This window comes from Gavia stellata, chromosome 3, assembly GCF_030936135.1.
Source record: "Gavia stellata isolate bGavSte3 chromosome 3, bGavSte3.hap2, whole genome shotgun sequence".
Classification (NCBI taxonomy): Eukaryota; Metazoa; Chordata; class Aves; order Gaviiformes; family Gaviidae; genus Gavia; species Gavia stellata.
The window spans coordinates 77,712,254-77,724,857 of NC_082596.1; the positions used below are offsets into that span (position 1 = coordinate 77,712,254).

The following is a 12,604-nucleotide window of genomic DNA, read 5'->3' on the forward strand; positions in this document are numbered from 1 at the left end:
TCTTCCTGAGAGATAGCTAATTCAAGTTTGAGTTCCTCACCTAAGGAGGATACTGAGCCCAGATTCTTACTTTCTGGGTTGAATTCTGAATACCATTTGCCATTTTTCTTAGTGAAAGTGTGTGCAGCTAGTCCTAGCCTTCAAACACAGCCTTCAAATCAAGGCCAGTTTCAATTAAACCTCACATCCTGTGTGCAAAAGAAAAGCCAAGAACTTCAGCTCACATGAACCATGACAGCACCAGCTCAGGGCAGTAGTACAATTTAAGACTGAGAATACACTTCATCATTTACAAGCTCTCAGGAGTTTCAGGGGATTTTTTCAATGTCCTGCTTAGAGGCAGGTACCCAAATCCAATAAAAGTTGCACTTCAGATACATTTATCTCTTTATTTTAGCTCTAGACTTAATTCTTTAACTGTAGAGCAGACTTAATAAGCTGTATTTCTGTAAAGCCCATTTTTTCCAGCAATGAGGGCCACATGCCCCTTCATGAGGGCATCTGAGAGCTCGTCACTGCCTCCTCCAGCAAATGACTGGAACAGATTTGTGTCTGGCTCATAATTACCCTAACACTCACTGATAACAAACTGCACAGATATGGCCTCTCTACTACTATCCTCCTCTAGGAAGCACCCAGTTCCCTTTGTACATGATGTCACACTATCTGTTTTTGCATTTTATCCCACTTTTCTCTCTTTCTGGTCCTCAAAATCATGAACTTTTCTTAAATGACATTAGAGTCTGCTTTGGTATGGACAGTTCCTTCTGGCACATGTCAGCAACCATTTCAATCATCATGCACCTACCCTACTGACAGCAGGACATATTGAATTATTTTCAATTATCAAATTCTTACAAATCTTTAAGCAACTTGAATTTCCAGCATAATCCTTTCTCTTCTCCTCCTTAAATCCCTGTACACCCAAAATTGCTCATAATAATCCCCATCTCCTCCATTATAAACTGTTCCCCTTGGGATATCTATCCAGACCTGGAGGACATACTCTACTCCTGGAGGTCTGGCTGTCAGGGCTCAGTACCAATGCAGAAAGGGTGCAGCCAAGGGTGACCCAGAGGGACACTGCTGGGCAGCCCCATGCAGACACCTGAGCCAGGGCCACTCCTTTCCCATCAGAGCTGCACAGAGCTGTGTCTGGGCCTGCCCCAGGCTGCAGCTCCCACCACATCACAGCCTGGCTGTGGACCTGGCCATGAACCTGCTGATCTGGGCCCAGACCCCTGGTCACAGGGTGACATCCTGGCCTGGCCTCAGCATCACCCCCATGGCCCCTCCTGGCCTTTCCAGGGCTGGGTCTGACCTGGTTACTCTCCACTGACCTGAGCCCAACCTTGCTGCTCTCTGGTTATAACCGTGTCTCAGGCTTTTCTGAGGCTCAAGGAGACCACACACAACTAATTCTCAAGAAAAGGAGAAAAAAAAAAAAATACAGACAGCTTTTGATTAAACACACTGTATCCGATCTCATTTTCTATTTATTTCCATTTAAAGTACCTAGATTTCCCTCAAAATTTACTACTATGTAATGGAACTGTGGCTACCAGGATTACTTTTCCCTTCCCTCCTTTTAAGTATTGCTCCTATGTTTATAACTCTCCCATGACAGTTTGCCACTTCTGATTTGTTACCAGATTTTTGAAGTCTTTCAATATTTTGAAATGCAAATTATCCAGTCAGAAGAAAAAGGACAATTAGAAATACTTGAGACTAACTCAAGAGGAGAACTTAAAGTCTGGTACTTTAGTATCATTTAAGTAGGTAAAACTTTCAACTTCAACTGAACATAGTTCTAAGTTCAACTTAAAGTATAATAAGGGTAATGAGTACATGCACTTTTATGTACATACCATATACTTCCATTTTTTTAAAGAGTTTTTCCATGTCAATATCCAAATTACTTTCTATAAAGTGCTTTATGAAATTGTTTTGCAGTGTTTCCTAAAATGAAAAGTATGAGATGTTACATCAGGTTTATCTTCTCTAAAGAAATATAAAATACACATATGTACGTAAAATATACATATACATATATAAAGTGGTGGAGTCACCATCACTGGAGGTGTTCAAGGAACGTGTGCACGAGGCATTGTGGGACATGGTTTAATGGGCATGGTGGTGTTAGTTGATGGTTGGACTTGATGATCATACAGGTCTTTTCCAACCTTAGTGATTCTGTGATTCTGTGATATGCATTCATGTTCAATTCCATTATCAAGACCTCCTGCGTAACACTGGAGAAGTCACTTAGCCTCTCCATGCCTTCAGTCTTCCCCTCTTAACAGGTTAACTCCACACATTTCAAATAAACAGCAGAACATATATTCCCCATTGCTGTACATCACTGTCCTCCTTTAATGCAAATATTTTAACTGTGAGTCCATTCTAATGTCCTTGCAAGTCTGCTGCTGCAAGACTTTTGGGCTATTATACTATTAGCGCTGACAGAAGTAAAATAAATATTTTTTAAAAACTGGCATTTGGGAATTCCTTTTACATTATTTTAACTTCTTTACCTCATTTGCCAAGTTCTAAGGGGGGAAAAAAAATTACTAGCTCTACAAGAGCATCCTGGGATCTGCAAGTCTAATGCATCATTACTAGTATCATTCTTTAATTGAACTTAAAAGTAACAGTTCAATTGATATGCATGGGCCATAACAGGATTCTGCTTATTTTCCCAAAGTGTAACAGCGACACGTGTTTTCACAAGTCAAACATGGCAAAACTAAATTTTATTGGGGGCAAAAAAAGGACACAAATATGTAGAATGGGAAAAATCCCAGGAACAGCAATGCTCTTCTGTTTTAGTCAATATTTCCCACATCAGGTTTTTTTTATCAGTTGCACACATTGCTGGAAAAAGCAAGTGATAAACAAGCAAGTTCCAGAAAGTATTTTAAGTGTGTAAAGATTGTAGGTGTACCTACTTGTTTTATTTGCCCTATTACCTGGTAATACTGGATGTGGTGAGGTAACATTGCTTTTATGTATTTTCACCTCAGAAGTTTCTCAGTGTCACACTGTAGGCTCATAATCTAAAGCTAATCTGCCTCTTTTTCAGCTCTTTTTAAACCTGAAGCCAGATAGAGGGACAGTTTTACATGTGTAGAAATTCTGCCTAGATCACATAGCAAATAATGGGAAAACAGGAAGCCCTCCCACAGTTCACCAACCTGCAGTCGTGAGACGGTGAAGACATTTCCACTGCTTTTAAAAACCTCAGACATCGTAAGCCATGTCTCAGAATAAGTCTTCAACTTTTCCACAAAACCAAAAGTGAAATTAGCCTGGTAAAAAGAATACATGGAGACAAATGAAGTAAAAACTGCACATAGCAAATCTTAAGAAACAGGAAAAACTGGAATGCTTCAGATCTTCTGCAACTCCTTTCCATTTCACTTTGATAGTCAGCAGTAAGAATATCCATGTTTTCTTTTTTCTACTTAAGAAATGAAAAGTATTTGTTGCAGTCTCTGAATACCAAGCAAATCAAAGAAAAGTCTTCCTGCAGCATGTATGTTTCCTACCTGAAGTGTCATAAAGACCTCTTTATTTTATAATGGTTCTTTCAGATATAGAGGTGCTTCAGAAAGACCAAAAAAAAAAAATACAGTTAGGACATATTCAAAAGAAAGCCTTTGCAGACCTTGTGGGTCTTTTATTCAAACTACTTTGGCTGAATGTATAATAAAAATGAAAGTTGGAAGCATGGTCTGAACAAATTCAACTGACCAATCAATTTATTTCAAAATACTCTCGCAGAGGAAGACTTAAGTATAGCAAAATATTCTCTGTCCCAGTCAAACATAAGCTACAATTTCTCTCTCAGCCACTAGCAAACAACCATCATTTTTTTTCCAGCCTGTTTTAAACAGGTCACAAGTGTACAAGATTAGAAAATACTGCAGTATCTTTTTGTTTAAATTGGTGCTATCAGTTACAGAAGTGCATTTAAGAACAATCCAGCATTGTTATTATGGCAGAGATTGTGACATTTCCCAGCAAAGAGTGTCTGCAATGAGTTGTAAACTCTAATTTGGGACCACACTTCTTTTCAATAATTCCTACTGAAAGTACACAATTTTTGCCATAGTATTTTAAGTGCCTTTTGCAAAATCCTACTCCTAGCACAACATGGCAAAACAATCTGTGGTGGTTCTTTCTTCCCATTTGTAGCACAGAAGGCTCCAAAGAGACCCTTGCAGATAATTTCATTTTCCTGAAAGAATTTGTGCATTTAACTTCTATGACGTACCCCATTCCATTTTCAAAGGGAGCCCTAAATGTTAAACTGAAGTTTGGTGTCAAATCAGCAAACCCAATTTCTTCCGTTAACAGCAACACAGAAACCTCATGGACTGCAATCCCAGGCCTGAATATCAGGATCGTGTAATCCACTGTCCAGGCACGATGGTGACAAGCTGAGGGAGACCAGAAAGGCTGCAAGGGTAGCAAACAGCCAGAATGGGAGATTGCTATTTCCCCAGTACAGAGCAAGCACAGGTCACACTGGAACCCAAGGAGATCAAATTTTCAGACATCATTAGAATTTGTTATATCAAGCAGCTTGTGAGGTGAGCTCAGTAGAGCTCAGGTCTTCACACTTCCTGACTTAATTCTGAACAGCGCAAAAGATTTTTTTTTTTTTTGCTGAAGTCACTTTCAAAGAGCTACAGTAACTGTAACGTGGATGTATTCAACCTCCTTACACCAACAATAAAAAAGTTACTGCAGCAACATGGATTTTTGGAAAAGATGAACATTATATAATGTAGAAGCTTATTTGAAAGAAATTAAAAGCAGCAAAGGGGTAAGTTGTGTGCAGGAGGTACAGAGACTATTTAAGGCGGCGTAGAGGAAAGTGAACAAATATATATTGCCTATCAAAAAAAGATTTGAGAAAGACCATATGCGTGCACATACACTACACAGCAGGAAGGTATTAAAAAACACCCCTTTCAAAAATTAAAGTTACATCCAAATAAGAAAACAAGAAAGGCTAGGAAAAAAACTATTTTGTTCATTATTTTTTTTCTTTCTCGTTCACCACAGTAGGCCTTTGGGAAGTTCCTGTGTCAGAAGCCTTCTACATGGAGAACACTTTAGAGAATCTGTCTTAAATTGAGGCAGCAGTAAAAAATGATTATACAATTTAACAAAATGAAGATTAAGTAGTTTCCAGGACAAGATAACATCCAGCCAAGAATTCTCAGAGTGCTCAAGGATTAAATAGTTGAAGTACTCACTGTAGTGTAACCTCCTGAATAAAATTCCCTTGTTATCAGGGAACAGGAAAATAACAAATGCAATGCTATTCATAAAAAAGATGCTAGGGGAACCAGGGGACTACAGACTAATAATTCTGAAATCTGTACTAAGCAAATTTTAATTTTTCTTTAATAATGATAATAATAATAAATTACAAAAAAGAGTAGTAGTGGAAATAGAGAATAGAAATAAATATAGTTGGGAGATACAAACACAGGATTTTAAAAAAGAAATTGCCTCAGCTGAAGTTGAAGAACAAGCAAGTGAGGAAGAAGTTGTTGATGCAGAACATCTCACCGCAGGCACTATGAATATTAAGAGTTTATATAACCTCAAAAAGCAAGTGGACAAATTATAGCAGTAAAGTCCTGGCAAGCCTGACCCTTAAGTTTTTGGAAGTTGGGACAGTATTTGGGGGGAATATAACTTTACTGACATGTTCTTCAGTTCCTCCCTATACAGCTTTTACTGATTATAGTAGGAATCAGAACCTAGGGCAAGATGAATGCTTAATCTTACATGGTAAAGCAACTCCTGTAAGTTTGTATGCTAATGACTAGCTGGACTTTAATGTTTAATAGAAATTCTCTTCAAGTTCTCTTCTTCCTGATCAATGAAGATTCATTAAAATAGTCTTTATAGCACCTAGGCTGGATATTACCTTTGATTAAAATTACAGTCTTCAATATCAACTATGGTCCTGTCTGGATTGAATACATCTAAGCCTCTTCCTAATGCAAAAATAAATAAAAATGTTATTTTGAGCTTATTGAACTGTTTTTATAATGACATCTTTCAACAGGCTGACAAGTCAAGTGTGCTTATGTAAAGCCAGACAGGATATGTAGGTTTAGAGTAATCATTATCAATTTTTCTAATTATACTAGATAAAAAGGCAGGAAACTGAAATTAATGCATTTGCTAGACTAGTTTTCTTTCTTTCATTTCTCAATTGTCTTGCTACATTTGTTTTTTTATATATATATATATATTCTGGCTGTTCCAGTTACAAAGAAATAGCACAAAGTTGTCCTAATGTGATTGCCTTAATGTAAGATCAACTCTGAGAATCTTTTGAAATAAGAATTACTTTCATAAGATCAGGTCATCAGTGGCAAAAAGTTCAGCTGTGAAAGCAAGGATCAAAGACATCAAACTCCTGGATGCCAGTTGTTGTCACTGAAATGTTTTGCCCTCAGTCAGCAATGCAGCCTGTATCTGTGATGGTCACTGTTATTCTACACATTAGAACTGTTGAATTCTTGGAAGGTAAAAACCAGCAACCTCACAATTTATCAAAGAATGGTCAATTACACAGTCTTGAAACAAAATAGTCCATGTGAAAAAATTACAGAATATATCTTAGTATACAAACATCAATGTTTTTGTTAGCCTTAACACTCTACTTTCTTCTTCTAGTAAATAGCTGCCATGTGGTCACATAGTCTAAAGGAAATTAGAACCTCTGTTCCAATTTTAGTAGGAGATTTGGCTGTATAAGGGCTACAGGGTCAGTTTTTAGTAGCTGTGTTCAAGATACCTGGGACAATATTTTGCATTTAAATTTTGTTTCTGTTCAAGGCTTCTGATAGGCTTCTGTAATAAAACAAATGAAAAAATTGTTGAAGAAACTTTCCTACTACTTTCATAATTACACATAAACAGATACACATTCATAATTGCTTGTTAGAACTACAGGTTTGGGGGAAGGGTGGGGGTGTATTTACACAGATTCCTGAATAAGCTGACGGAACTTTTGTGAGCTTGAGAATACATAATGAGGATGAGGGATTGTGCTAGAGGCATCTACCAGAATCTTTGTGTTGTTCCAGAGCATTTTAAAAAAAAAAAAAAAAAAAAAAAAAAAAGAACACAAGCAAACTTCATTCTGAAGTGTATTACTCAGTCTTGATTTTGCTAAAAGATCTGTAGGGGAACACAACATATATCAGGAGATTTATCTTTCTTACAGATGCTTTTAAGAATGTGGTCTTGGCACATTAATTGGCAAAATAGTGTCAAAATGTCTTAAGTGCATTATTTTAAATCACTATAACATAGAATATAAATCACTATTTTAAATCACTGTAACATAGAATATAATTATGTATTCAAAACAATTTGGAATTTTTATAATTTCTTACAACTCATTCTTTTTCCATCTATAAACATCAAGACCAGCTTCATTTTTAGCCGATTAAAAATTTTAAATTAATTATACTTAACTCCAGAGGTGGCCTGTTGCCCAAATTAAGTTATTTAACTTCAAAATACGAAATCACTGAAACCTTATTTCCAATTCAGAGCAGAAACTATAAAATTACCTAGTATCTGCTATCTAGTATGTGCTTTTTGGCTTAGGTTTTTTTACTGTCTTTTTAGAGCATAAGTCAGAATACCACACTGTACCCATTTACATGAAAAATAGTTACCATCACATTTTAAGTTACTACAGTCTTTTTGTGTAACATGTACAAGCAGTAATGCTTTTTTCTAGATTTTTAAATTAACCTAAAGTACCATTCTTGCAATAAGTAATATTCCAGGATAAAAATCATATTTGTAAGATAAATGCAAAATTTGCACAGAACTCTAATATATATTTTAAAAAAGTCATCAGTTCTCCTCTTACAGAAGTTCCTCAAAGCTAGTCATGAATAAACATGTCATTGTAGATAATCACGCTCAAGACAGAGCACCCACGATATCAAAACTGCAGAGACAGTAAAACTGTTGAGTGATAACAAGTCATCAGCGTTCACACACATGGCAGCTCAGCTACTGCTGGTCATTCATACTAGTGGTGTTTGAAACATAATCAGGAAGGATGCACTGTACGTTGGTTTTTTTTGTTTGGTTGTTTTTGGGGTTTTTTTTAAACACAGCTCAGTGACTCCCTCAGAACAGGCTTTCGTTTCTGGGATGTCCCTTCCCCACAGGTCCCTATGCTGCCCCATTAGAGTTCCTATCATGAGAAAATGTTGAGGGCAAAAGCTCACTTGGAATACGTATATCCTACACGTTGATTCACACGACACTTCTAATGTGTTCTTTTTAATCTTCCTGTACAAGGTTTAAGGGACTTTGAACAAAATTCTGCTTTTCACACTGAGGTGAAACCACTGTAACAAGTAGGATAAAAGTCAAGAGAAATATTAAGCTTAAAGTGGGAACAAGATGAGAACTCAAGGGGCAGGGTGGATCCAGTTTTCTGAAAGGCAATTACCCAATTGCTTCTACCTACCCTGAAAGAAGTGGACCTTTAAAATGAAGTACAAAGACAAAATCAATAAACAGAAATAGTGTTTCTTTTGATACTCACCTTCTCCATCACCAGGTCAATCATGTTGATGTTTGAATTGTACAGTATCTTCCCATGTAATAAAGGTTTCAGGAAAGTCCATAGCAAAACCCCATTAGAAGACTGCAAAATCTCCTGATAAAGCTTCAGGCAAAATGGAGCTGCAAAAACAAAGACAGACACACATTTAAGAGAGACAACACAGTACTGGATTATTACTAGTTTTTTAATTCAAAGAAAAGCTTGAGTCTTAATTTAGGATCTGCCACAGCACCATGCCAAATACCATCCAGCGGCCACTAAGAAATCACTACAGGTCCCTGAATATAAATTGTTTAACCACAGTCTATGATAGTGTTGAGGATGCAGAACTCTGAACATTAGACAAGAAAAAAAGAATGAGAATCCAAAAAGCTTCTCACATTTGTGAAAAGCAGCCTGTGAACCCCATCTATCCTAAACGTTACATTAGTGCATTTCAGAGAGGAAGGACACATGCAAAACCTCTGCCCACAAAATGAATGCTGAGGGAAAAGTCACCTTAAAAGAGCCAGACTCACTCCACACCCTCAGTTGTTCTGTAGCTTTCTATTCCCACTTAAGAAAGAAGTAGGAATACACAAATTCCTTCACAAATACAGACTTTTTTATTTGTATAATTTCATAAGAACCTACCAAAAATATAGGAAAAAAACTGGCATGACACTTAAACTTCTTGATTTGAAAAATCTAACCAGTTCACTTAACCAAAAAACATGTTCCTACATCAGATGGGGCTATTAATACATTAGGGTGTATGTCCTTCAGAACTAGGATCCAAGGAATAGCTTCCAAGACATCCCACTGCACTTGCACTGAAGTAAAGACAATGAGTTTCCTTTGAGAAACATTTAGGTTTTTATGCCCAGCTCGTGTGTTTTGGGGGTTTTTATTATTTACTATGAGTGGATTTAGAAATATCCCATTTCCAATGCTGTGAGGAAGTATTAAATAATGTCATTAACTCCTCAAGGAAGACAAATTATTGTACATAATGGAAAACCAGGCCAAAAACATTGAAACTCCTGTCAGAAGTTAAAGAAACAAGTGTCAAAAATGTATCACTAAGAACACCCAGTTCTTTGCCCAAACTTTTACTTTCTTCAAGGAAACAATCATTACTAAACACGATCATTGCTAAATGACAGCAAAGAATTAAGAGGCTCCAAGTTGGCCAGTCAGAAACATCAATATGCTAAAGACACAGAAGACTTGCTAATCTGAGTTTGCTGTGATTTTCAGAAAGTCATTGTCAAGTGTCTGGTACACAAAATACACACAAGTTAATCATTGTGAAGGAGTACAAATCAAGTTTCTGTGGCCTCATATAATTTTTTTTATTTTCTTTTTCCATTGCCTTATTTACCAATCTGTAAAATATGGGAAAAAGTATTAATTCACTCATAGGAATGCTCGAACTAACTGATGCTTTAAAGATATTTCAAGGTCCTAAAGTAAAATGTCTCACAACACACCAGAGTTCTGACAATATTTTAAAAAAAAAAAAATCATTAACAAACAGATACTGCTTCTGGCCTAAACAGCTTTGAAAGAGACTAAGCGCCAAACAATCTCTCTAAATCAGCCACCCTACTAACTCCATTCTTCAAAGAGGAAATAAAAGCAGAGCTGCCTGCTTACTGCTCTCCCACACACAAGTGAAGAAGGCTAGGGCAGAGCTCTGGCTCCCTCCCAAGGGTCCCAGCCAAGCCAGAGTCAGCTTCTGGCTGTAGAAACTGACAGATGATAGAACCATGATTCACAGTCACAGATCCTTCCCTAGTGACACTCTATCACTATTCTTCTCTTGCACAGGGCCACTGAGGCACTAACAAGGTTATTAACAATATTAAAATTATTCAGGGTAACTCAAATGTATATTGAGGAAAGGGAGCAAAGATGAAATTACATAAGAGCTAAAAGATTTTCTGGGCACTTGATAAAGTGAATAGGAATATCAATTATTAAAACACGTATTTTATCCAGATGGCTTCTGTATTTCACTGCACAATAATACCACAGATTTGTGTTCACAGAAAAAAGGCATGCAGCAATAAATTCTCAATGTTGTATCTCAAACATATATTTTTAATACTAAGTGCTTTAAAAATTCTAATAAATATGTCTCTAAGATAGGAATATTCTTATTTATTATTTGCAAAGATAGAAAGCAACCAGAATCACTTGTGTCTCATCCACAATTAACTCATAGCCATAAAACTTTTATTGATCAACCCTTGTGCTCAAGATTAGAGTGTCAACTGAGATGTCAGCTGGTATATAAACATTTCCATTTAAGAGGGAAAAACTTCTCTAAACTCTGAATGCATACATGCAACTTCTGATTGATAGTTTTTCTTACTTGTGTCTTCAGGAATGCCATATTTTACCATATTGTCCTCCAAGAGTCCCATGATTCTGGGCATGTCGACGAACAGGTTTGCATTGCTGAAAAATGAAGATTCTTCTTTACACACTGCCTTGATTACAGACTCCAGGGATCCAACAGCTGAACTTCTGAACTGCCTACCTTGCAAGAACTAGAACAAGGAAACAGAAATACAGATGAATCAAAGTTGCTTTTAGTAGCTTCAGGGAGTAGCCCTTGTGTTCTCTCAATATTGACATCCAAGGAGATTGACAAAATTAGACTGCTGAAACTGCCTACAAGAATGAGGGCATGCTGTGCTCTTTTCTGTTCTCCTGATCACCTTTATCATGGGGAGGGGAAAAACGGTAGTGCAGTTTTAATTGCCAGGTTACTCAATGAAAGACAGTAGTACAATATACTACATTAAACTTTGAAAAATACTGTGTATTGGTTAGGCAGAAAAGGAATGAAAATATCAAGACAACTGGACTACATATTCCTTCATTACAGTGTCAGTTTTCACGAAGTCTACTCTTCTGGTAGATTACTCCTGTGTCACAAAGACAACAGAAACAACCAAAACCTTTTTGCATATGAATTTTTGCAGTGAAAATAGTTGCTAAGAAGAGAAAAAAAAATATTCAAGTGCATGTGCCCTAAAAGTCTATTTTTCAAGTACATCTTTTAACTTGTTAGATATGCTTCTAGTTTTTGCACATCTTGAGTCATACCAGCATTTATTAATGCCCTTTGCTCATGACTAGCATACGTCTAATGAGGAGAGCAATCTGACTGCTTTTATGGTTTAAGTGCCACCATTCACCACATTCAAAAAAAAAAAAAAAAAAGAAAGAAAAAGAAAAGAAAACCAGCTTTCTCTGTGCAGCTCCATTTTTCAAATAACATGGAAGGCTGTAGACGTGCGCAGTTCTAAGAGAGGGCAGAACTGCAAGGCAATGTGCTGCTAGAGTATAACTAAAGGATGCATTGGCCCACCTGATACTCATTACTATTGCAGATGCTTGTCAAGAAAAACATAACTAGACTATCAGATATCATTTGAATACTGCACAACTGGCAAATAGAAAAAAGACTGTGATATGTCAACCAAACACATTTGACACTGAAATAAATTAGCATTTTATCTTTGGAATTTTTTTTTAAACAGAAGAGTCAATTTTTAAAGTAGTACAGCACTTTACATAAGAAATAAATCAAAGACAATTTACAGATTGTGCTGCTAGAAACAGTTTATCCTGATCAATGCATTTACTGAAGTGCCAGGTGCTTCTTTAGTAATTCTGGAGGAATACTAGAAAGTGTTATTTAAAACTCAGTGTTGGCTGCTCCCAAAATCTGACTTTTTGCATACAGTTTCGGCATACAGCACAGTAAATAATATCCAGATTTCATAATACCATCATCTACAGGTCTTGAATGAATCTGCAGGCATGGACTTTACTAGAGAAATAAGCTTTATGCACAATGCCGAATAAAAGTGGTTTTGAATCCTTATTATGGTGACTATTTGCACTAGAAGGATAAATGATGCTTATTTCAGTCAAAGAGCACAGACTTGCTAATTAATTCTGGTTCAAATCAAA

General features: G+C 36.6%; 1 protein-coding gene across 1 annotated transcript in view; it reads right to left on the reverse strand.

Annotated features, from left to right (window-relative positions):
- Positions 1-12,604, reverse strand: part of ABCA13 (ATP binding cassette subfamily A member 13) — a 203,041-nt gene that overhangs the window by 126,760 nt on the left and 63,677 nt on the right. The window contains exons 19-22 of the mRNA XM_059815467.1: positions 10,992-11,169; positions 8,612-8,751; positions 3,195-3,308; positions 1,869-1,959 (exon numbers count right to left, since the gene is read on the reverse strand). Coding sequence (XP_059671450.1) covers positions 1,869-1,959; positions 3,195-3,308; positions 8,612-8,751; positions 10,992-11,169 — 523 coding nt within the window. The remainder of the gene's footprint in view (positions 1-1,868; positions 1,960-3,194; positions 3,309-8,611; positions 8,752-10,991; positions 11,170-12,604) is intronic.